Source organism: Gossypium raimondii, chromosome 6 (genome assembly GCF_025698545.1).
Source record: "Gossypium raimondii isolate GPD5lz chromosome 6, ASM2569854v1, whole genome shotgun sequence".
In the NCBI taxonomy this organism is placed as follows: domain Eukaryota; kingdom Viridiplantae; phylum Streptophyta; class Magnoliopsida; order Malvales; family Malvaceae; genus Gossypium; species Gossypium raimondii.
Genome location: NC_068570.1, coordinates 27,914,683 through 27,936,978, shown reverse-complemented (window position 1 = coordinate 27,936,978; position 22,296 = coordinate 27,914,683). Strand labels below are relative to the sequence as shown.

At 33.4% G+C, this 22,296-nt stretch overlaps 1 protein-coding gene across 1 annotated transcript; it reads right to left on the bottom strand.

The window, feature by feature from the left end:
- Positions 1 to 9,436: 9,436 nt before the first annotated feature.
- On the bottom strand, positions 9,437 to 12,451 carry LOC105773993 (ETHYLENE INSENSITIVE 3-like 3 protein). The gene is made up of 2 exons (XM_012596271.2): positions 12,136 to 12,451; positions 9,437 to 11,681 (listed from the first exon to the last, which is right to left on the bottom strand). The coding sequence occupies exons 1-2, from the start codon at positions 12,168 to 12,170 to the stop codon at positions 9,656 to 9,658; spliced, it is 2,061 nt and encodes a 686-aa protein (XP_012451725.1). The 5' UTR covers positions 12,171 to 12,451; the 3' UTR covers positions 9,437 to 9,655.
- Positions 12,452 to 22,296: the final 9,845 nt, after the last annotated feature.

Sequence of the window (22,296 nt, the reverse complement as noted above, 5' to 3'; positions counted from 1 at the left end):
CACAATTTCTCTATGCATGCAAAATATAAAAGACAGAAAATACAAAAGATATAGTACTGAGATGTGAAATTAACTTTATTTATTCATCATTCAAATAAGTAGAAAACAGTTACATATTTACTACAATATGGGCACATTTCCCAACATTTGAATGATTTCCAAATGTCTTTAAATGTTTTAAAATGAAGTGTTATATGTTGGTATTGTATGGATTAGAAATTGTAAATCCATTCAAATGGAAAAATGTATTTGTTTGGATGGATAACAAACTATCTTAGTATGTAATTTTTGATAGAATGCCATCTAGATGGCAGAAATATCTATTTGGATGGCATTGGGGTGAAAATGTAGAAGTGTGTTGGTTGCATTTTGGGTTATCGAAAGTTCATTTTATATATTTTCCACGTCCAAACACTAAATAATTTATTTAATATGATTTTTAAAATGTGTTTGAGCCTATGAAAATGTTGGAAATTATATTATTGGACTTTATTAAATTGTTTAAAGGATGATTCTATTGAAAGAAATTTAGAAAATGTAAGGAATAGGTCAATGTGACATCGCCTATCCGTACAGGACATCAGATCTAGTAAGGGAGTGTTACAGCATCAATTAAACCATATTTTCTAAATTGAAGTTTAATATAAAAAAATAATTCATCTCACCAAATTAGTGCATAATTGATAAATTCAACAATGATTTGTTTTAATTTTTTTTCTTCCTCGAAATACTTGTGGCATTTAAAAACAAACTCTACATGTCATTTCCATTCAAGGTAAGTCCCAAGATCATTTTTAACTAGAAACAAAGAATTTCTTCAATTTGATGAAGTTGACATTACTATCCCTTATCTCTTCTCTTGGTTGAGCTCTAGTATAAATGATGTTTCGTTCTTCAAACCCTTAATCATAGTCCACCTCTTTTTAAACGAATAATCTTTAGAAGCGGATTGATTCTCATTTTTAATAGTAAAACCCTTGGAATAGTTTTTGTAATTCCTCTTCTAGATTGATGTTTTATTTTTTTTAATCCAAAATTAGTATTGTGAAGTAGTCTTTTTGCATTTGCATTGCCCTTTCAAAGTGTTAGTACAAATCTCCGGTGAGGAAACTCTCGAACACACGAACGAAACTCGAATAGAAAATGAAGAAATAAGACAAGGCTCCAAGACGTGTTTCAAGACACTATCTTTAAGGTTATATCCGTCCTCACCTATCTCAAGTGAGCAAAAGAGTTTCAAGAAAATTAACCTCGAGGATACAATTAAGCCGATGATTTTTTGCGTTTTGCACTGACGAGAATAGTCCACTACGTACTAAACACTGTATAATAAGAAACTCAATTTCTACAAAGGATTTCTACAGTAATACTTTACAAAATAATCTAAAAATAATAGAAAATAGAGAAAGGAAAGAAAAAATTTTAGAATTTGTTGGTGTGATTTCCAAATGAAATCTCATTTCTATCTATAGGAATTTTCATGTCTCTTTATAGACACTTCTTTCAATAGGTGTTTTTTTAATAAAAAATATAATTATTCATCTAATTGTATAACTATTCAAGTAATATTGTTTGAATAGTTATAATTCTTTTCAAAAATCAAATGATATAACTTTTAACCAATGACCAAAATATTTATCTTTTGATTAATTACACTCATTCATTTATAGTTATTGGAACACTATAAATATGTGAAAATATTCAACAATCTCCCCCATTTTTAAAATATTTTAGATTTTGATATTTTTGGAAATCAATTTGCATAAATGAAAGTGTCTTACAATTGAACATTCACTTAGTGAAAACATGTTAAAGTTAATTGAAATTGTATGGTACACTAAGTTTTGAACCAGCTATTCCATTTGATTAACCGAACACATGTCACACAATTATTTCAACATCCGTCAATGCATAATATCCAATAACACTATTATGGCCATGTGTCTGTGTCCTCTTTTCATGGTTGTTGTCAAAGCTAAGCCTTTGAGCTCCTAGAAGCGGTCACACTTCCACTCACATAGGTAGATCCCATCAAGAGTATTCCCATAATTATAACACACTAACATATTTATGCTATGAGTACATTACTCATTCTTCCCTTATCATTACGGTACCTAGCACTTTAATCTTAGGGTGGATTTATTTATAGTGCTAACAGTCACATACTAATCATGTATTTTGTCTTATTGAACTCAAGACTTGACGTTATACCAAGCGTTGAGTCGGGTTTCCATCATGGGTGACTCTAATTAATGGGCTTGAGCCTCATCCTTTTGAGGTCTTGTTGACTATATCTCTAGAAATACTTTTTTTCAAAGGATCTGCCAAATTTTCACTTGACCTCACATAATTAAAAGTGATCACTCTATCAGTGATTAATTGTCGGGCATAGCTATGTCTTAATCCTATGTTTCTAGAGTATATGCCTTTGCTAGAGTAGCTCCATTATCACAACGGATAGAAATAGGTGAAATTGGCTTAGGCCATAGAGGTACATCATAAAGCAAATTTCTTAACCATTCTGCATCTTTAGATGCAATGGCTAATGCAATAAATTTTGTTGTCATAGTGGAATCAGTAATACATGTTTGTTTCTTGGAACCCCAAGAAATGGCTCCTCCACCAAGAATGAAGATTCATCCACTAGTATATGCATGATCTTTCACACTTGTAATCCAACTAGCATCCGAATACCTTTCTAAAACTGAAGGATATCCATTATATGCAATATCTAGTCTTGTAAATGTTATTATGTACATAAGATAACCAATTAGACTTGCATATTTCAATTGATTAATTTTCCTACTAGTATTAAATACTAATTTTATTTGAGGATCCATGGGTGTGGATACTAGTATACAGTTGAAAAAATCAAACTTTTTAAGCACATTTTTAATGTAATGTGATTGTGGTAAAGCTATAGTGCTTTCATCTTGGGTTATTTTAATCCCAAGAATAACATTTGCTACACTCATATCCTTCATAGCAAAGTTGTTTGACAAGAATTTCTTTGTGTTTTCTATTTGTTCCCAATCCGTGCCAAAAATGAGCATGTCATCTACATATAAGCAAATTATGACACATTTTCCATTTCCAAATTTGTTATATATGCACTTATCGGATTCATTTATTTTATAGCCATTAGCTAAAACAACATTGTCAAAATTTTGGTGTCATTGCTGTGGTGCTTATTTAAGTCCATATAGAGATTTAACAAGCTTACATACCTTATGCTCCTATCCTGGAACAACAAATCCTTTCGATTGTTCCATGTACACTTCCTCTTCCAATTCACCATTTAAAAATGCAGTTTTAACATCCATTTGGTGAACAATCAAATTATATATTGAGGTAAGTGATATGAAAATTCTAATTGTAGCAATTCTTGCTACTAGAGCATAGGTATCAAAGTAACAATACCTTATTTTTGTAAAAAACATTTGGCTACCAACGTTGCTTTAAATTTATCAATGGTTCCATCGACCTTCATTTTCTTTTTAAAGATCCATTTACAACCTATTGGTTTGGAACCCGGTGGAAGATTAACTAAGATCCAACTTTGATTTCTCATTATTGAATCCATCTCATCATTTATTTCTTCTTTCTAAAAAATAGTCTTGAGATTTCATTGCCTCTTCAAATGTAATAGGATCAAATCTCGTATTATAACAATAAGGTATCTTATTGCATATACTTTCACCTTTTCATTCTACAAGAAACATAATGAAATCTAGTCCAAAATCTTTGACCTTTTAATTATTTTACTTCTTCTTAATTATAGACAAGATTCATCATTATTATCAATTTGTTCCAATGTAATCTCATTCTCATTTGAAGAATGAATCAATTGTTGTGGCTGTAATTGTCTTGAAATAGAATTAAATCTATTTTCATCAAAAATAGCATCTCTTGATTCAATAACAGTATTAATTGAAATTGAATCATTTGGTTCAATTACTATGAAACTATATGCCTTGCTATGCATATCATATAAATATGCATTCAATTCCTCTTTCACCTAACTTTTTACGTTTAGGTGTTGGAACTTTGACAATAGCTCTACAGCCCCAAACCTTCAAATAATTAAGGTTTGGTTTCATTTTCTTCCACTGTTCATAAGGGGTCATTTTAGTCTCCTTATTAGGAACTCTATTCAATATATGACAAGCTGTTAGAGCAACTTCTCCCTAAAAACTTTATCCAAGACCTAAATATGATAACATTGAATCTACCATTTCAGTCAAGACTCTATTTTTCCTTTCAGCTACACCGTTTTGTTATGGTATGTAAAAGGTTGAAACTTGATGGACAATTCTAATGGTTCAAAATAACTTGGATTATAGTATTCTACACCTCTATCTTATCTTAAGCACTTGATAAATGATTCACACTAAAGTTCAACTTTAGATTTATAAACTTTAAATTTATCAAGTGTTTCATCTTTTGAATGCAATAAATATGCATAGGAATATCTAGAACAATCATCAATAAAAGTAACAAAATGTTTCTTTCCACTTAATGTAGGAGTATTATGTATGTCACAAAAATCACTATGTATCAAATCAAGCAACTTTGTTTTCCTTTTAACCTTAGGAAAGGGTTTCTTGTAATTTTAGTCAACATGCAAGTATTGCATTTTTAATATTATTATTAAAAATAAGAATTATATCTAACTTATGCATGTCATTCAATTTTCTATAATTCAAATGACCTAATCTATAATGCCATAAACAAAAGATTCAACCATATTAGCAGAAATAGTATTTTATTCTTATTAATAATATTGAGTTTGAACATGCTCTCATACATATATCATTTCCCTACAAAAATTCCACCCTTAGACAAAATAAACTTATCTACATCAAGAACAAGTTTGAAGCCAAACTTATTCAACAGACTTTCAGACACTAAATTCTTCCTAACTTCTGGTATATGAAGTACATCATTCAAGGTTAAAACCTTTCCAGAAGTAAATTGTAGTTCAACAGACCCTTTGCCTTTGATTGTCGCAGTGGAAGAATTTCCCATGTACAAGACATTGTGATTTTCACATTGTGTGAACTTTGTGAATATGTTTTTGTCTTTGCACACATGTTTGGTTGCTCCAATATCAATCCACCATGCATTATTATCTTGTGCCATATTAATTTTAGATATCATTGCAACGAACTTTTTATTATTATCAGCCTTAGAATATGATTTATTCTTTAAAAATCAACATTCATTCTTGAAATGTCTCGACTTACCACAATGATAGCATGAGCCCTTTTGTTTCTTTTTTAACTTAGGTGCTCTATCAGTCTGTTTGAACTTTCTCTTGAATGGTTTAGTAGTTTGTACTTCCTCCGTAACATGCACTTTGGCATTTTCAAAATTTAGGTTCTAATCTTGATTTCGATATTCTTATTCAATACAAAGATGATTTGTCAAAGCCTCAAGAGATATTTCCTTTTTTTATGTTTTAGACTTCTTCTAAAGCCTTTCCAAGATAGAGGAAGTTTGTCTATTATGAAGGATACAATAATCATTTCATCCATTTTCATATCATATTGCTTAAATTGATTTAGCATTTTTTCAATATCACGAAATTGTTCCATAACAGAATGACCATCAACCATTTGATAATTATTGAAATGACTAATAAGAAATTTCTTACTTGTAGCATCTTCAGTCATGTATCTTATCTCCAATTTGTCACATAATTCCTTAACAGTGACCTCGTTCTAGTAGGTGTCGAATAAACCATCAGATAAACCATTCAATATGTGGCCTATGCACATGTAATCAGCATTGTCTCATTTTTACCTTTCTCAGGTTGCAGCAATATATTCGTTTTCATTCTTTTCTGGTCTTGGAGTATCTAAAACATAGGCAATCTTAAAATTTGTTAATAAGAACTACATCTTTTTCTACCATTGTCGGAAATTTCCACCATCAAACCAATCAAGTTTGACAAAGTTAGAAGTCAACTCCTTTAGTGTTCCACTTTCATGTGTTGTAGTAGTCATCATGAATTATAACCTTCAAATTGTTAGTACAAATCTCCGGTGAGGAAACTCTCGAACGTACGAACGAAACTCAAATAGAAAATGAAGAAATAGGATAAGGCTCCAAGGCATGTATCAAGTCATTATCTTTAAGGTTATATTCGCCTGCACCTACCTTCGGTGTGCAAAAGAGTTTCAAGAAAATTAACTTCAAGGATACAATGAAGCCGATGACTATTTCCATTTTGCACTGACGAGAATAGCCCACTAAGCACTAAGCACTAAGCACTGTAAAACAAGAAACTCAATTTTTTCAAAAGATTTATGCAGTAATACTTTATAGAATAATCTAATAATATTAGAAAATGAAGGAAAGAAAAAAATTTAGAATTTATTGGTGTGACTTCCAAATGAAATCTCATTCCTATTTATAGGAATTTTCATGTCCTTTATAGAGACATCTTTCAATAGGTGTCTTCTGAATAATATATATAATTATTCATCTAATTTTATACCTATTCAAGTAATATTGTTTGAAAGTTATAATTCTTTTCAAAATCAAATGATATAACTTTTGACCAATGACCAAAAATTTATCTTTTGATTAATTACACACGTTCATTTATAGTTATTAGAACAATACAAATATTTGAAAATGTTCCAACACAAAATAATCTCTCATCTCTATGTTTTCTCTTCAAACATCCTCTAATTATCCCACCATAGCTTCAATGTACAAGGGAATGTGTTCCTTTTTTACCTTTCTCTATCTTACTTAGCCTAATTGTCATACTTCATTCTTACCATCAGAAAGAAAAAAAGAACAAAAAAATAAAGCATTCCTCACCGTTAACTTATTTTTCACTCAAATTAGCTTTTAACAAAAATATAAATCACTTTTACCTTTTTCCACTTAATAAGAATCCAAAACATATTTATTCTTCAATGTAGCAAACAAATAAATTGAGTTGTGGTATTTCAAATAACAATGAACCCTAAGACAATCTAAGAGAGTAATAAAGGCTGAGTAATTTGTAGCACAAGTCACGCAGAAGAAAAAATTGGGACAAACAAATGCAATCAATCAAAAATCAAGTAAAACAAATATAAAGTTTAAAGCAATCAAAAATAAAGATTCAAGAAAATGATAAATAAAATCATATTCGAAGTGTTCCTATGTCTCTTTGAATTCAACAAAGCAATCCAAAAACTCTAACCAATCCGATATCCTAAGAAAGTATAGTGTGAAGAAGAAACAATTGAAGTTGCTACAACTTTGTAGAAGAAACAAGAATTGAATCTTATAGATAACCTCACAAAAGAGTAAATTTTTATTACTTGCCAAAATTATGTTAAAGTACAAAGCATAATAACTTATATGTAGATTTTAACTACTTCAACAAACCTTCCTTTGCCTCCAAGAAAAGAATTTCTGTCTTGACTTAGTCAAAAGGCTTATTTCTTAAGTAAAAATATGATATGTTATGGTGATATTATGCTTAGGTCAATTAATGAAGTCACATAATAGTCGCATGTTGTCCCCACATAAATAATAAACATTCAATAATAAATTAAACACCTAACTTAGCTCATTAATAATACTAAGGCTGATCTATGTGTCTTCTCTCATGTTGTCGTTTCCATGCATGGTTTCTTAGACATTAAGTTTCAACTCAATTAATTAATTAATTAATGAAGGGTTGCCCAACTCCATTTAATTTGCACCTTATCTCCTTAGATTTGATTCTTGTAATTGATCCACCTGAAATCTTCAAGTCTTTTAAGTACATCCACTCATTGTCCATGAGCTTGATCCTTAAGTGTCTTGCTTGCTATTAGAACATGCATAAAAAAAGGGAGCACTAGTGTTTTAAGAACTAAGCTTCTTAGCAATCTCTGAATCTCAGCCTCCATGCTATAATCTTCAAGACATTTCAAGACTGGAACAAACTCAAGCAACTTGTTAACCTTTCGAAGTCAGCTCTACTCTACGCTCTACACGTAGCAGTGGATCTTTCTAACGTTGTTAGGACTTGCTGCTACTAGAAAGTGTTTTCAAGGAGTGCTAGACTAAGTGTCAAGGAGCACTGCACTGTGTGCCAAGGACCACTCCTACAGGCACTACTACTAGCCAGTATGTATCGTTGCTAACAAGCGTTGCCAGGAGGACAAAGTGCTCACAAGCATTCGTGCAAGATGTGTTAGTACAGGAGAGCGATATTTATAAAATTTATATTAGCTTGCTAGTTATTGACCAAAAACAAGGGTCTACAATAGGAAACTATTAATGATTTGTAAAACCAAAAAATCAACTAGCATTGGTATTTTGAGGAATATGTTTTAATCTTGTTATGTTTGGAAGAAGCATTTATAATTATAGCAGGAAGAGAAAAGCATTGTGTAACGAGGCATGACAGAAATCCCAATCAAACCTCCTATTTACAAATATACTACAATTGATTTGTGGTAGAAAGTATCCCTATTTAATCTGCCAACACGTCCTTCGATTGCCCCCTCATCCTGGTGTCCGAGTCATCCTCAATTGTTGTAAGAATAAAGGACTTGGTGAAGTGTATATCATTTGCAGGCAGGCAATGGCTACTTGTAGGAAAAGTGAGAAGAGGATTTGAAAGCCAGTGTTTTGGCTTACTGTCATTTTTTTTCTCGGCAATAGGTCAGGTTTTTTTTTTGTTTTTTTTTTACTCTCAAATTGTTTATTCTATAAGGATCCACTTTATCATGCATGAATTTTCCTAACAGTTATTTATGGACAAATTACTTACTCTGAGACCTAAAACAGTTGCAGAGCCCATTGATACACTCATTAATCATCTATTTTCAATATGATAAACATGAAAGTATGTGTATTTAATCAACTGGATCCCATCCTAAATTTGATATTACAGATAAGCCGATAATATCTGCTTGTTGCTCTGAATAACCTTGCTTTTTGAAGTTCATTGAGATCTTGTAGATTATCATTTTTCATTCATGGAGGTGTCTATATACTATACAATAATCCAAAGCTCAAAAAGCGTCAATCTTGTAATAAACCAGCCCTATACAAATGCAAAAGCATTGGATATAAAACATAATAATCAAAAGCAGCAGCTTATGTAGTAAGCGGAGTAGAGTAATGCAGGGGGTTCGGGGGGCAAAGCCTTGAGAAGTCTGAGGCTCTAAATATAATTAACTAAATACAGATGGAAATTCATTTATTGGGAAAGAAATCAATCGACTAATTAGTTTTTCCGTCCAAAGGAAACAAGGAAAATATCACTAGTTTGAGGAATGGACACTCCTAAAACCGAGACATTGACCACAACCCTTTCATGGCAATTACCATTGAGTGGTAGCTAGGAAAATGGCACAAAATGTTATGTTATGTTACCCTTTTCCTTCTTTGAAAGGAGAAGAGCATTGAGCAAAACTAAAATAGAAAATTTGACTTGACTCAGTCATAGCATGCTCAAATTATACCACCTGTACTAGAAAAACTAATGAATAAGAGAAACTCCTCCATCCAAATCAATGATGAATACATAAGTTTGCAGTTCCTGCAAAACTAACACCAAACAATGTTTATGAATCATTCGTAAATGAAACAGGAGTTGAAGAGAAAAGGTTTTACTTGCAATCTATTTTTCTAGCATCTCAATTTTTCCAACCTAAGCACCAAAGTACTGTATCAAGTCATCATCAAGTAGTTCATCTAGTGAAGTTGTACCATCAAATGGAAGTTCAAAGGGGCTGTGAAATCCACCAAAGAATGATGGATCACTTGTTGGAGAACTGAACGAATTATGGACAACTCTATCTTGCTCATTATGCAATAGGTCTTTCACATAATGATGCAATTCTCCCCCAGCAATTTCATGTCCATTTCCACCCAGTGCTGATGCATCAACACCATTTTCTGGCCTAACATGCAGGACATTCATGTCCATCAGAGTTTGTTGACTATCATGACCAGGCCTTAATTCAGCTGATTGATTATAAAATTCATATGCAGCACCTTGGTGCAGCTCATGTTGCTCTAATGTATAGAGCATAGGTCTATGTGTGGAAATTTCAGTGGCAGTAGGGGTGGCAGGATAATGGCAGTATTCACCCGCAGGTAGATGTGGCTGAACATCTAAACCGTCCTCCACATGTCTTAATTCTTTGCTTGCATCATTTTCCTGCTCAGTGACAGGCATATGATATTCCATAAAAGATAAATCAGTTTGGTTGATGTCAGGCAAAGTGCTTATTGACTCGGCATTTACATGTTCATAATGCCGTGGTCCAGGTTGTTGATCACCATAGCTTGGTACAGATTGTTGATCACTGTGGTTTGACATTGGTTGTTGATCACCATGGCTTAGTACAGATTGTTGATCACCATGGATCGGCAAAGGTTGTTGATGACCATGGCTTGATCTTAAACGAGGTCTCTTCCTCCTAGGTTGTTTTGCCACTCGCTCATTGATTTGTACTGGATGGGAATCATAGTTGGTAATATGGTTTGACGTAGGTTGTTGATCACCATGGCTTGGTACAGATTGTTGATCACCATGGATCTGCAAAGGTTGTTGATGACCATGGCTTGATCTTAAATGAGGTCTCTTCCTCCTAGGTTGTTTTGCCACTCGCTCATTGCTTTGTACTGGATGGGAATCATAGTTGGTAATATAAGCCACAGGCTCTGCATCTGTAGGTTGATTTCTCCTCTCATCTTTGGAAGAGACTGAAACAACTCCATCATCAACACCGTCGACATCATAATCACTGTCAGTACTGACAGCAGGTTGTTTCTTATCACTACATCCAAGTCGAGGCAATTCAGTTACACCAGATGTTCCATTATCACTGCTAGGTTGCCGAATCAGAGCTTCCTCACAGGCCAACACTCCCAACCAAATTGCACTCTCCTTTGCTGTCATCTTATCCTGTAAACATTTCGACTGGCGTACATGCCTCCGAATCTTTGCAGTATCAGGTGACATGTGCTTTATCACAGATGTTAATACTCCAACTTTCCACATCTTTTTAAGATCATGTGGCTTCTTATAAGGAGGACTTTGACCCTGTTGTAGCCCTAGTTTTACCCACCAATCCTCGTTACCAGTAGGCCACCAAGGTGGAGGAATTCTCTTTTCTAAAGGATACTTCCTCTGAGGAGGATCACAGTGCTGCATCAAAGAAGACAAGAGAGAACCAAGAGTAGCATCTTGCAGGTCTTTGAGACTGCTCTGCAGGTTTCCATTTCTACCGTTATCCGCCTCAATCATAGCTAAACAGTCTGCCTGATACTTAGCTATGGCAGCTGGCCCATTCTTATCAAATTTCACCTTTTCTTGCCACCAAGCTCTTATGTTATCTGATGAACCACTTACAGGCTTACCCTTTTCCGGAATGATGCCATAGACAAATCCCCGCGCTTTACAAACTTCCATTAGTTTCAACATATACTTAAGAATCCCGTCTTGAGCTCGGGACATTTTCTTCCTCTGAGCCTGATCAGAGGTCTTCTTCAACTTTTGCTTTTCCAAAGCCTGTTGGGCCGCAATCTTCTGTCTTTCCCTAATCCTTTTGAGTTTGATTCTATCTTTCCACATTCGTCTCTCCAATTCATCTGCTTCAATCTCTTCCTCACTCACATCTTTCTCGGCTATATTTTGACATCTCAAATCATCCACTTCAATGTCGGAACTGTCAACCAACATGCCTACAATCAATCTTTTGTAGGACGAAAAGGACATAAACCCTAAGCCAAATTTTGAAACTTACTTCTACCTTCTTTAATTTTTTTTTGGGGGGGGGGCGTTCTACCGTTAAAAAACCTTATCAGATATAAAACATGAATCTTTTTCCATTTAATTGGCCCCAGAAAAAAAAAGTATAACATCCATATTTAAATTTCATTCTTCTTCTACAATATTAAAATCAATAAACCAACAAGATCAAAATTTGAGAGCATTTTATCATATTATACAATCTGATCAATGAAATACCAATTACAAAATCCCATTTCTTATTCAGCAAACAGCCTGAATCGAATACTCCGAAATTCATCCAATATTGAAAAAAAACAAAAAAAAAAAGGAATAAAACAAACTTATGGGTTTAATTTTATTAGAAAAGGTATATATATATGAAGCTTTACCTAATATCAGCTCCAATATCTTCTAATTCAGCCATGAAACAAGGGGGTAAAAAGCTCAAAATCTTTTTTAACTTTGAATGGCAAGACAAAAGAACTAGGAATTGAATTGACTCTTAAGTCAAAGAAAACGATTCGGGAACTGAAATCAAGGAGAAAAGAGAAAAAAGAAATCAAAGTACAAATGGGGTTTTAATAGCTTCGGAAAAGATTGCGGATTTCAATGCAGAGAAGTTAGAGAGAGAGAGAGAAATGAGTAGGCGAAGGCAAGCGAGTCCAAGTGGAAGAGAACAGTTTGGAATGCCCATTTAGGGACAGATATCCTGCATTGCGTTATTTTATTTGCCTCCATCGATTCTTTATAGGAAAAAAAAAAACCTACCATCTTTTGACTTTTTTAAGAGGATAAATTATAAAATATCACTTGACTATTAATAAGTTTCTAGTTAGGTTATTCAACTTTAAAATGTTACAATATAGTCACTCAATTTATCGTTTTTCTTTTTTTTTCCAATTCTGTTAAATCCTTAATAGTTAGAGGTGGCAAATGGGTGAGCTTAGACTAGGCTTTCTTCGAACTAGGATTTTCTCGAGCTCAGATTTTCTCGAGCTCGGCCCTATTAAACTCAAAATTTTCAAGCTCAAATTTTTTCAGATTTGGGCTTAGATCAAGCTGAGTGAGCTTTGACGGATTCAAATAATTTTGAATTCTCTAAGATATAAATATTTTAATTTCGAATACAATAATTCATTTTACTTCTATACGATGACAACCACAATTCAATTTTACCTTATAAAAAGCATAAAGTATATATATTTAATAGGGTTCTTTTATATAAAATAATTAAATTTCTAATCTTATGTAAAATTATTATATGATATGTATATTAATTTATATTTTATTATGTATTATATTATATTGACAATTAGATCATTTCTATCTTTCTTATTAAATTTATAAATCTAATACTTATATTCAAAAATACTTATTTCGAGACCCCAAATATATTATACTAAGATCAAACCCAAATAAGATACCAATTACTATCCAAAGTCAAAATAAGCTAATTATAGCTCAAATCTCAAGTTCAAAATTTTAAAAAAATTGAACGTAAGTCTGATTTGATACTTCTGGCAGTAATGGTGATGCTACGTTCTAAGATAAGATGTTTTAGGACAATTGGAAATCAAATACTCTAAGCCCCCCACGAGGCCCTCATATGATTTTAGTGGAGATGCCTGATTTTAAAATTCGCTAGGCTAAGGTTTGCAAACTAACTCAAAGTCCGCTGGTTGGCAGGTCATTTATGCATAGTTTGTTGTGTCGTTAGTTCCATCAAAAGACACGTGTCAAACCCTCCAAGGGTACGCCATGAAGTTCATGAGGTCTTCTAGATAGGGTATAACAATTACCCCCAAGCGAGAGAAAGTTATAAAGTGACATTCACGAGCTTGTTGGGGAAGTTCGCACGATAGGTGTAGATGGTGAAAGTTTGGATAGTTGATTTGAAGTCCGCTTTGAAGTATTATGTATTTTGTGAATGTTTTTATTTTATTTTTAATGTGGCCATCTTTTAAATTTGAAATTTGAATTTAGAATGATTGAAGTTTTTAAGTTTGTTGGATTTATGGTGGGGTAAAAAGATTCATGTATGTACATTCATATATATTTAATGATGAAGTTTTTGAAACATGCGATATATTACAATATATTTATTGGGTTCCCAATGAAATTGCCATTGTTATTATTGTTTGGGTACACGTGACAAATTATGATTGGAGCAAGTTTTTTGTTTATAGGAAATAGTGTGCGCGTGATAACTTAGTAAGTTTCGTAGCAATTGAAGGGTTTTGTCTTAACTTATAAATAGGGATAAAGGTTTGCAATTTTTATCATTGTTTCCTTACTGAGTTTTCTACTTTCTGACCATTTTTGCCATTGTTGGTGCAATTATTTTTTTTCTCGTCTGTGTTTCTAGTGTGATTTTCATTGGTAGGTCTCAATTGTATTCGTTTTTCTTATTTTGTTCTTAATTTTTATTTTAAATGTACTAAATCAATGGCCCCAAGATCGTTTAGTGTTCCCACTAAGAGTGAAAAATTCAAGTGTTCTACATCATTAAGGGATATGTGGAAACTGTTAGAATGTAGAGGAGTCACATGTTTTGATAATTTCGTATATAAATTTGATATTGTAAAGGGGAAACATTGATTGAGTGAGATGAACAACCACAAAAGGGTAAATAGTTGTTTTACTTTACCTTTATACATATTTGAATTAGGTTTTCATCTACCTCTGCACCCATTTCTGTTGAAATGTTGAATTCATGTTAAATGGCTCATAATCAATTGATGGGTTCCTCGTGGTGGGCCTTAATGGCATATTTCTTAAATTGTCAACTACATAGAGAAGAATCTTATGTGAATGTATTAAAGAGGATATACATAGTATCTCTTGCCAGTGAAAATAAGCAGAAAGGGTTCGTAATGTTCACTACCTGGATAGAGGAAAAGCTATTATTGATAATACCACTAGCAACATGAATTTGACGAGAGATAAATACATAAAGATCGAGCAAACTTGTGGTTTGGAAATTTTTTCCTTTGGCTTGGGTTAAACCTTCTAGTGAAAGAAATACTTAGGATTCCCATTCATTGAGCGAAGTAGGGGAGGCTCAATTGGAGAGGTTGCAAAGAAGTCTGCCAATAAGATATGAGCAAGTCCTTAGCTTGAGGAATGTTTGGCGATTTTCTTTGATGGAAAAATTTCCTAATTGTTTGGACGAAACAAATTTTAACACTCTCGGCAAAGCTCAACTTGATGGAGTAAAGCATGTAATGAAGCTTGGCCATACGGAGATAATAGTATCATGGCAGAAATTCTTGTAGGGTTGTGTGAAGAATACAACACCCCTAACCCGTATCTGACGTCACCGGAACAGGGTTACAGAGCATTACCAGACTTATAACTTAAAAAATCATACTTTCCATAATCAATTATCATTCAAATAAAAAACCATTCAAATACATTCATATAGTCCTTAATAAGAGCCCTCGAGGCCCCAAATAGACATTAAAAGTGGTTCGGGACTAAATCGAGTACTCAAGGAATTTTTTCAAAGTGCAGGGGACACTCTCCCGGTGGCCAGGCCATGTCTTACATGGCCAAGAGACATGCATGTGTCTTAGGCCATGTGGGCATTCGAAATAGGGACACACAGCCATGTCTCAACCCGTGTTTGACCCCATGTAACTTACTGACTTGGGTTACATGGCCAACCACATGCCCGTATGCCAGGTCGTGTACCCTTCGAAATGGCCTCACACACCCGTGTGCCAGGCCGTGTGCTAGGTTGTTTGAAAACTGGAGGGTATACTGACTTATACCACACGGCCAAGCCACACGCCCGTGTGCTAGGCCATGTGAAGCTACTGACTTGATTTCTATAAAAGTATCAGGGGACACACGGCCGTGTCACCTGGACGTATGTCACACACGACTGAGACACATGCCCGTGTCTCTGCCCGTGTGGACAAAAATAGGCTATTTTCCAAGCCATATTCCTCACCCACATTGGTACCAACCTATACACATCACTTTGCACATAACCATGGCATAAATAAGCACTGAAAACCAACCAATATCAAGTTTATATCATGTACTATCCACACATACAACATGATATCCGTAAGCACATTCATATGACCACTTTAAAACATACCAAATATAGTTCCAAAGTCTACCTAAATGGTTAATCACATATATGAGACATTATGCCTAAAACTTAGCATACATGCATATCTAAAACATAACCATTTAGTGCCAACACATAATCTCACAAGCAAAGCATTCATATAGCAACCATACACCACATATCATAAGGTCATTTACACATCTTTACATATCAACACATATACCATTTTCAAGCCAAATCATTTGGCTAAATACACAACAAAACATATAGGCCACATTAGCCAAAATACCTATACTTGCCATTTAACCGAAAATATAAAGTCCAAAATACCAAAATAAGAGTTTGACAGTGTGACACGATCTCTGACAACTTCCAAATCGAGCAAGCTTCCGAATCACTATAAAACACGAAAATTAAAACGGAGAAAGCAATTAAGCTTAGTAAGTTTGTATTACTAATAAATACAACTTATCAAATCATCTACAATTTAGGTAAACAAAAATAAAAGCATAGATGCAACTTAATTTGGCCCAAAGCCTATCACAAAATCACAATCATGTTAGCCATGTATTTATATATCAAATATAAATCACTTCTCGTATTTCACATAAATACCTGTACTAGTTCGAACCAAACTCATATAACCTCAAATCATCACTGTGCCCGTTAAACCATTTGGAATACTATCGGATACTTGGGGTACCTCGCACACTAAGTGTCAATACGTGGTCGAAACCACCTCTATCTCATATCTCATATAGATGGTCACTCTCGAGCCATCACTGAGTCTCCTCACACAAGCTGTCAGTCAAGAAGTAGCTACACGGTGCTGTTCACACAAGGTGTAGAGTAACCGTAACACATGCCAAAAACTCAGCCACCAATACGACGTACGAAACCAGCACCCAAAACACGGTAACCCCTAATGACATGTCATTTGTATCCTATCTATTCCTAAGGTTCAACCGGGATCTAATCCATAAGTCGTCGAATCTTCATTGAGTATTTCCATAGAGTCATATCATTACAATTATAATAATAAAGCATTTAAAACAAGTATAATTTAATGCTTATTAACATACGAACTTACCTCGAATTAGTACGAAGAAAATCGATCGATCAATCCACTACTTTATCTTTGCCTCGATCTAATTCCAAACGTGGCTTTTCTTGATCTAAATAATCAAATTTAACTAATTTAATTCTCAATCCGTTCAATTTAATCAAAAATTCATGTTATGGCAAAATTATCATTTTGCCCCTATACTTTTAACTTCTTTACAATTTAGTCCATTGGCTCGTAAAATGAATTTTATGCAATTTTTCCCCTAGCCAAGCCTAGCCGAAATTTATATACATCCATATCAGCCCATACATTTCACAATTTCAAACATTTAACACAAAATTTTCACCTTTCTCAATTAACCCCTAATTGGCAATTTCATTAAAAATCCCTTAACAAAAGTTGTTTAATTAACAACAAGGACTCATATTCTTCTATTAAAATTCAAAAACAACTAAAATGCTCTCATGGCAAAACCCTATACTTTTAATCATATTACAAATTAGTCCCCTATTTAGCTAAATTTAGCTACAACGATCCAGAAAACATAAAAATCAACAAAAATGGGACAAAGAATCACTTACATGCAAGAAAAAAGCTTAAGCAAAATTTCTCCCCTTCTCCTATGGTGAATTTGGTTATGGTGAGAAAATGGAAGAAGATGATGACTTTTTCTTTTATTAAATTAACCTTTAGTTACTTAATTACCTATTTACCCTTACCTAACTTTAAAATTACTCAATTACCAAGCCATGCACATCCACTAACTTATTCAATGGTCTAATTACCATGTAAGGACCTCCACTTTATAGTTATATAGCTATTTAACACCTTTAGTTAATAGAACATAACTTTCGCACTTTATACGATTTAGTCCTTTTTCACAAATTGAGCATACAAACGGTAAAATTTCTTAACAAATTTTTATACAATCATACTATCATGCTGTAGACCTCAAAATAACATTAAAATAAATTTACAACTTCAAATTTGTGGTCTCAAAACTACTATTCTGATTTTACTTTAAACGAGTCGTTATAAAGAGCCTAAAGATTGGATGTCTTGTTATACTCTTTGTCCCGAGTGAAGATGGGACTACTGAAATAACAAAGGAAAAAGTAGCAATGCTAGTCCAAAGAGTTAAAATTATTGACATTACTTAAAAACCTTTTGGAGAAGTGAAGGCCTACTTTAGAGGCTCGTGAAAAGAGGAAGAAAAATACTCGTTCTCTTCCTAGAATTAAAGAAGGTCCATTTGGCAGATATGCAATGAACAACGAATCTTGTGCAGGCTTTGATACACACTCTAATGCTAGAGGTATTATTTTGAACATTTTAATTTGTTGCATTTACTTTTGTATGTTTTTGTATTTTCTAAACGAGCGAACCATTATAGCCAAGTGAAGCACTCACATTAGAGATGAATTACAAGAGTAAGGAATCTAAGGCCAAGATTCATCATTTGAATGTTTCGTCAGGCTATGATATTTTTGATGAAATTGTTCTTGAAATTCTTACTTGGTCTTCTAGTAGTAATTTTGGTGTGTGTTGCTTTGTATTGTTTATTTACTTGTCAAATCTTTAATAATGATTGTTCGTTTGTTGTGTAGAGGACTTATGCGAAGATGAAAGTTTGCATGTAGGTGGTAACGAGGGTATTTCTACCAACCCTAATGTTGTTATTGCGAGTGATGTTTCTACCTCCACAACCATGTCACTCGTGCTTGCCTAAATTTCGCCTACAACTCACACTTATGTTTCCATTCTTACATCGAACATTCTTGCTTCAATTATTTCTACATCAGTTTCCCCAACCTTTTCAACTGTTAGTGTAACACCCCACACCCGACGCGATCATCGGAACCGGGTATAGAGTGTCAAAAGTTAAAACCATTGAATTGATGAACCCATTTGAAAACCAAACATTTTAGCTCGGTGGATACTCTACGTTCTAGAGCGATATCCCATTATTGAAAAACATATATTAAATTAAAAACGATTTAAAATAATATTACGGCACTTATAGTTAGGGAATAAGAAAACTGTTGGAAAAACGGGTTTGAAAAACGCAGCGAAAAAAAAATTTAGGGAAAAACCAGAATTTTAAAATTTTTCCAAAACAAGATCTTGGTTGTGATATCTAAAGTAATAAACACTCAATCAAAACTGTACCTTTTCGATTTGTCTAGGATGAGCGCTTCGACCGAGTAGTCTTCTCTACTATCCTCAAGCTCACGTCTGCCGAATGTGGGCTCGTTTCGAATCAGAATTTTTTTCACAAAAATTACTAATGTGGTAATTTTGCAATTTCTCTAAACTTTTGGGTCAAGTTATAAATCAGAAAAATATCTTTAGAAATTTTCTGGAATAATCTCTTCAGAGAATTTTTTCTTTACATTTTTCTCTTTAATTCAAGTGTGTGTAAATAATGACCCAAGGCTCTTTTCATATAGAGAGAGTTTAGAGAGTTCAACTATGATTAAACTTAATCATTTTAATATTAAATTAATATAATATTAAATCTTATTAAAATAATAGAAGGTTTATCTACAATATAAACATTAAATTTAATTTAATATTAAATTAATAAAATACTATTAAGATAAGTATTACATTTAATTTAATATTAAACTATTAAAATATTAAACTATTAAAATATTATTATTTTTGGAATAATGAATCTAAAATCAAATTTTCTAATAGAATTCCAGTAGGAGTGTAACTCTTCCACTGCTCAACCACCGATGACCAACCGCTGCTGGCAGTTGGGACACCTCCGTCGCAGCCACCGGCACCACCATGTCCGATGATGTAGGTGTGACACCCTTACGACACCCCAAGCTGGTTCGGCTACTGTCGATTTCGTCCAAGTTAATGATGACCTGACTGGTCCAGTCTAGCCATCGGTTAGATCGTCGGCCTGGTTTCACATATCGGACTCGGTTTAACAGTTTTTGGGTCTTGGTCTCTGTTTTTGGCTCCCGGGCTCAATTTACGATCTCAGGTCCAATTTTTAAGTTCAATTACCCATTAGGCCAATTGTCTGACTTGAAAATTAATTTTCAAAAATATCATATTAATTTTAATTGATTTAATTTTACTTCATCAAAATTAATTTTTACAAATTAATTTTTTAAGAAAATTCTTTAATCAAATTCTTTAGTTGAACAATTCTTACGACCACCTAATGTAATTTCACATCGAATAATTTGACTCAATTAAACTATTCTCAAAGTCGTAGAATTTTCTTCTGATTCAAATGCAGTCTAATCGAGCTTTTTTTGAGCTAGTGGAGGGACCAATCAGACATATACAATTAGGCTCTAGTAATTGCAATTATGTCTAAAAGCATTGTTCCGATAATTCGCAATTACTTAATCATGGAGTCAATCCACAAGAAGTACTATTACTAAAAACTCCTAATTGTATACTCTTTACGAAAGCAATTCGTCCATTTGCTTTGTCCGATGACTTCATCATGTGTATGTTACTCTTATATGATATCTTTAATTCCTTTGAGTTAAATCTGTTCACTTAATACAATCCTATTTTTTCTCATTGTCATCATTGTGTCTTCTTAATGATTAATATGATCACTGTCAATAAATAACTATGGTAAATTGCTCGTTTGAGAATTAGCAACCTATGGTCACATTCCATATTTATCAATCCACACAATGCTAATGAGAGGTTATTATTAACTCTTTAATTGAGCTATTAATTCCACTATTGCTAATAAACCCATGCCATACACAACTCATGTACCCAACATACCAGCTATGGGTTCGATCATCTTTAAAGCATAAGCCTCTACTTATATCAATGCACATAAGTTGCATACGCATGGTCAGTGACTAACTCAGGATTTAGGTAAATCACACCATGAACATCACAAGTGAATTAATTCACAAACAGATTCAGAATTAATTCATCTCGGGTCCAGTCCAATGTATCATTCTATCAATGAATACATCTATGTCTCTACTTGTGGAGTCAACTGCTCCAATAGCCAAGACTAGCCATCTCCCCAATTGGAATTGTAGACGACATAATAACCCTTCTCAGTATTTGAATCAAATGCTCACTTTGATTCTTTTACGGGATTGCGGACTCATTTAGATTATCTACTGAAGTAAGTTATCTTTCTCGCAATGTAAACGTTATCTACAATGCCACTTATATTCAGTTTGAACTTTAGACAACCAATGAGCTAATATTTGCTTGTTACAATTTCGCTATGCATGCAATATATATAAAAAGAAAATACAAAAGACATAGTAGTGAAATATGAAATTAACTTTACTTTTTTATTCATTGTTCAAATAAATAGAAAACAGTTACATGTTTACTACAAGATGGGCACATTTTCCAACAAAAACATCATTTGACAGAAGGCTTTTAAACAATCACAGATTTGACTAAATTCGTAAACAAATCATCACTTGAGCAGAAGTTAAAAAATTCATTTCTTATTGTCTAACAACATTAAAATAGTTTGGTATGCAGCCCAGCTAAACTACACATGAAAATCCAGAAATAGAAAACAACGTTATTAAATACAAGTTTGGTTCCAAGTTCAATATGGCGGAATTTAACAAACATCCTAATTCCCTAGAGATTTCATGTTACACCAAGACAAGATGTAACTGCCCAATTTTGACCCTAATAGGACAAAGTGGTTTTGGGACCACAAATCCGAGTCAAAAAAATATTTTAAAATTATTTTTGGCATTTAAAATATGTGAATTACTATGTGTGAAAATTTCGTAAGAAAATTTGATCGTTTGAGTGATAAATTTAATAAAAAGGGCTTAGGCTTCCTTTGGTTTGGCTTTGCATGCCAGTGAGGTGCAATTGGGGGGAAAATATGGTAACAACCTCACTGGTCAGCCCTTTGGTTCAGCATGCCAGTCCAGTGAGAAGCAATCTCCACCACGCTGGTCAGCCTCAAATCAACTAGAGATGAAAGCAACAATTGAAATTAACTGAGATGTTGGTATTTTTAACAAACAAAAATACCATTAGTTTTATTTATTATTTTACCATTTTATCCTTGAAAGTTAAACTAATTTCTTTCCCATTCTTATTTTTCTTCAGATTTGGCAGCCAAATTCTGCTGAAAACCTCATCCGCTCTTCAACTCCTGCTTTCCCACTTTCCTTCTTTCCCACTTCTCTCGAAAAAAACACACCACCAACAACAAGCAGACTCAAAGAAACTCTGTTTTTCGACTCATCCTATCAATCTTGTTCTCAACTTTGATCACTTGGTAAGTCAAAACCCTTCTTTTTCCAATCTATATATGTGTTTGAATTGTATCAAAGTAGTTTCTGTTTTTCCTTCTCATCTTGTTCTTAGCTAAGAAAATAATAACTATCTGGGTTCATTTGTTTGTACGTGAGGGTA

Bases quoted from the DNA above. Each gene is read 5' to 3' on its own strand.
- LOC105773993 (XM_012596271.2), bottom strand. From the start codon at position 12,170: ATGGCTGAATTAGAAGATATTGGAGCTGATATTAG. The intron at 11,682-12,135 runs GTAAAGCTTCAT...GTTGGTTGACAG, and splicing joins GATATTGGAGCTGATATTAG to TTCCGACATTGAAGTGGATG.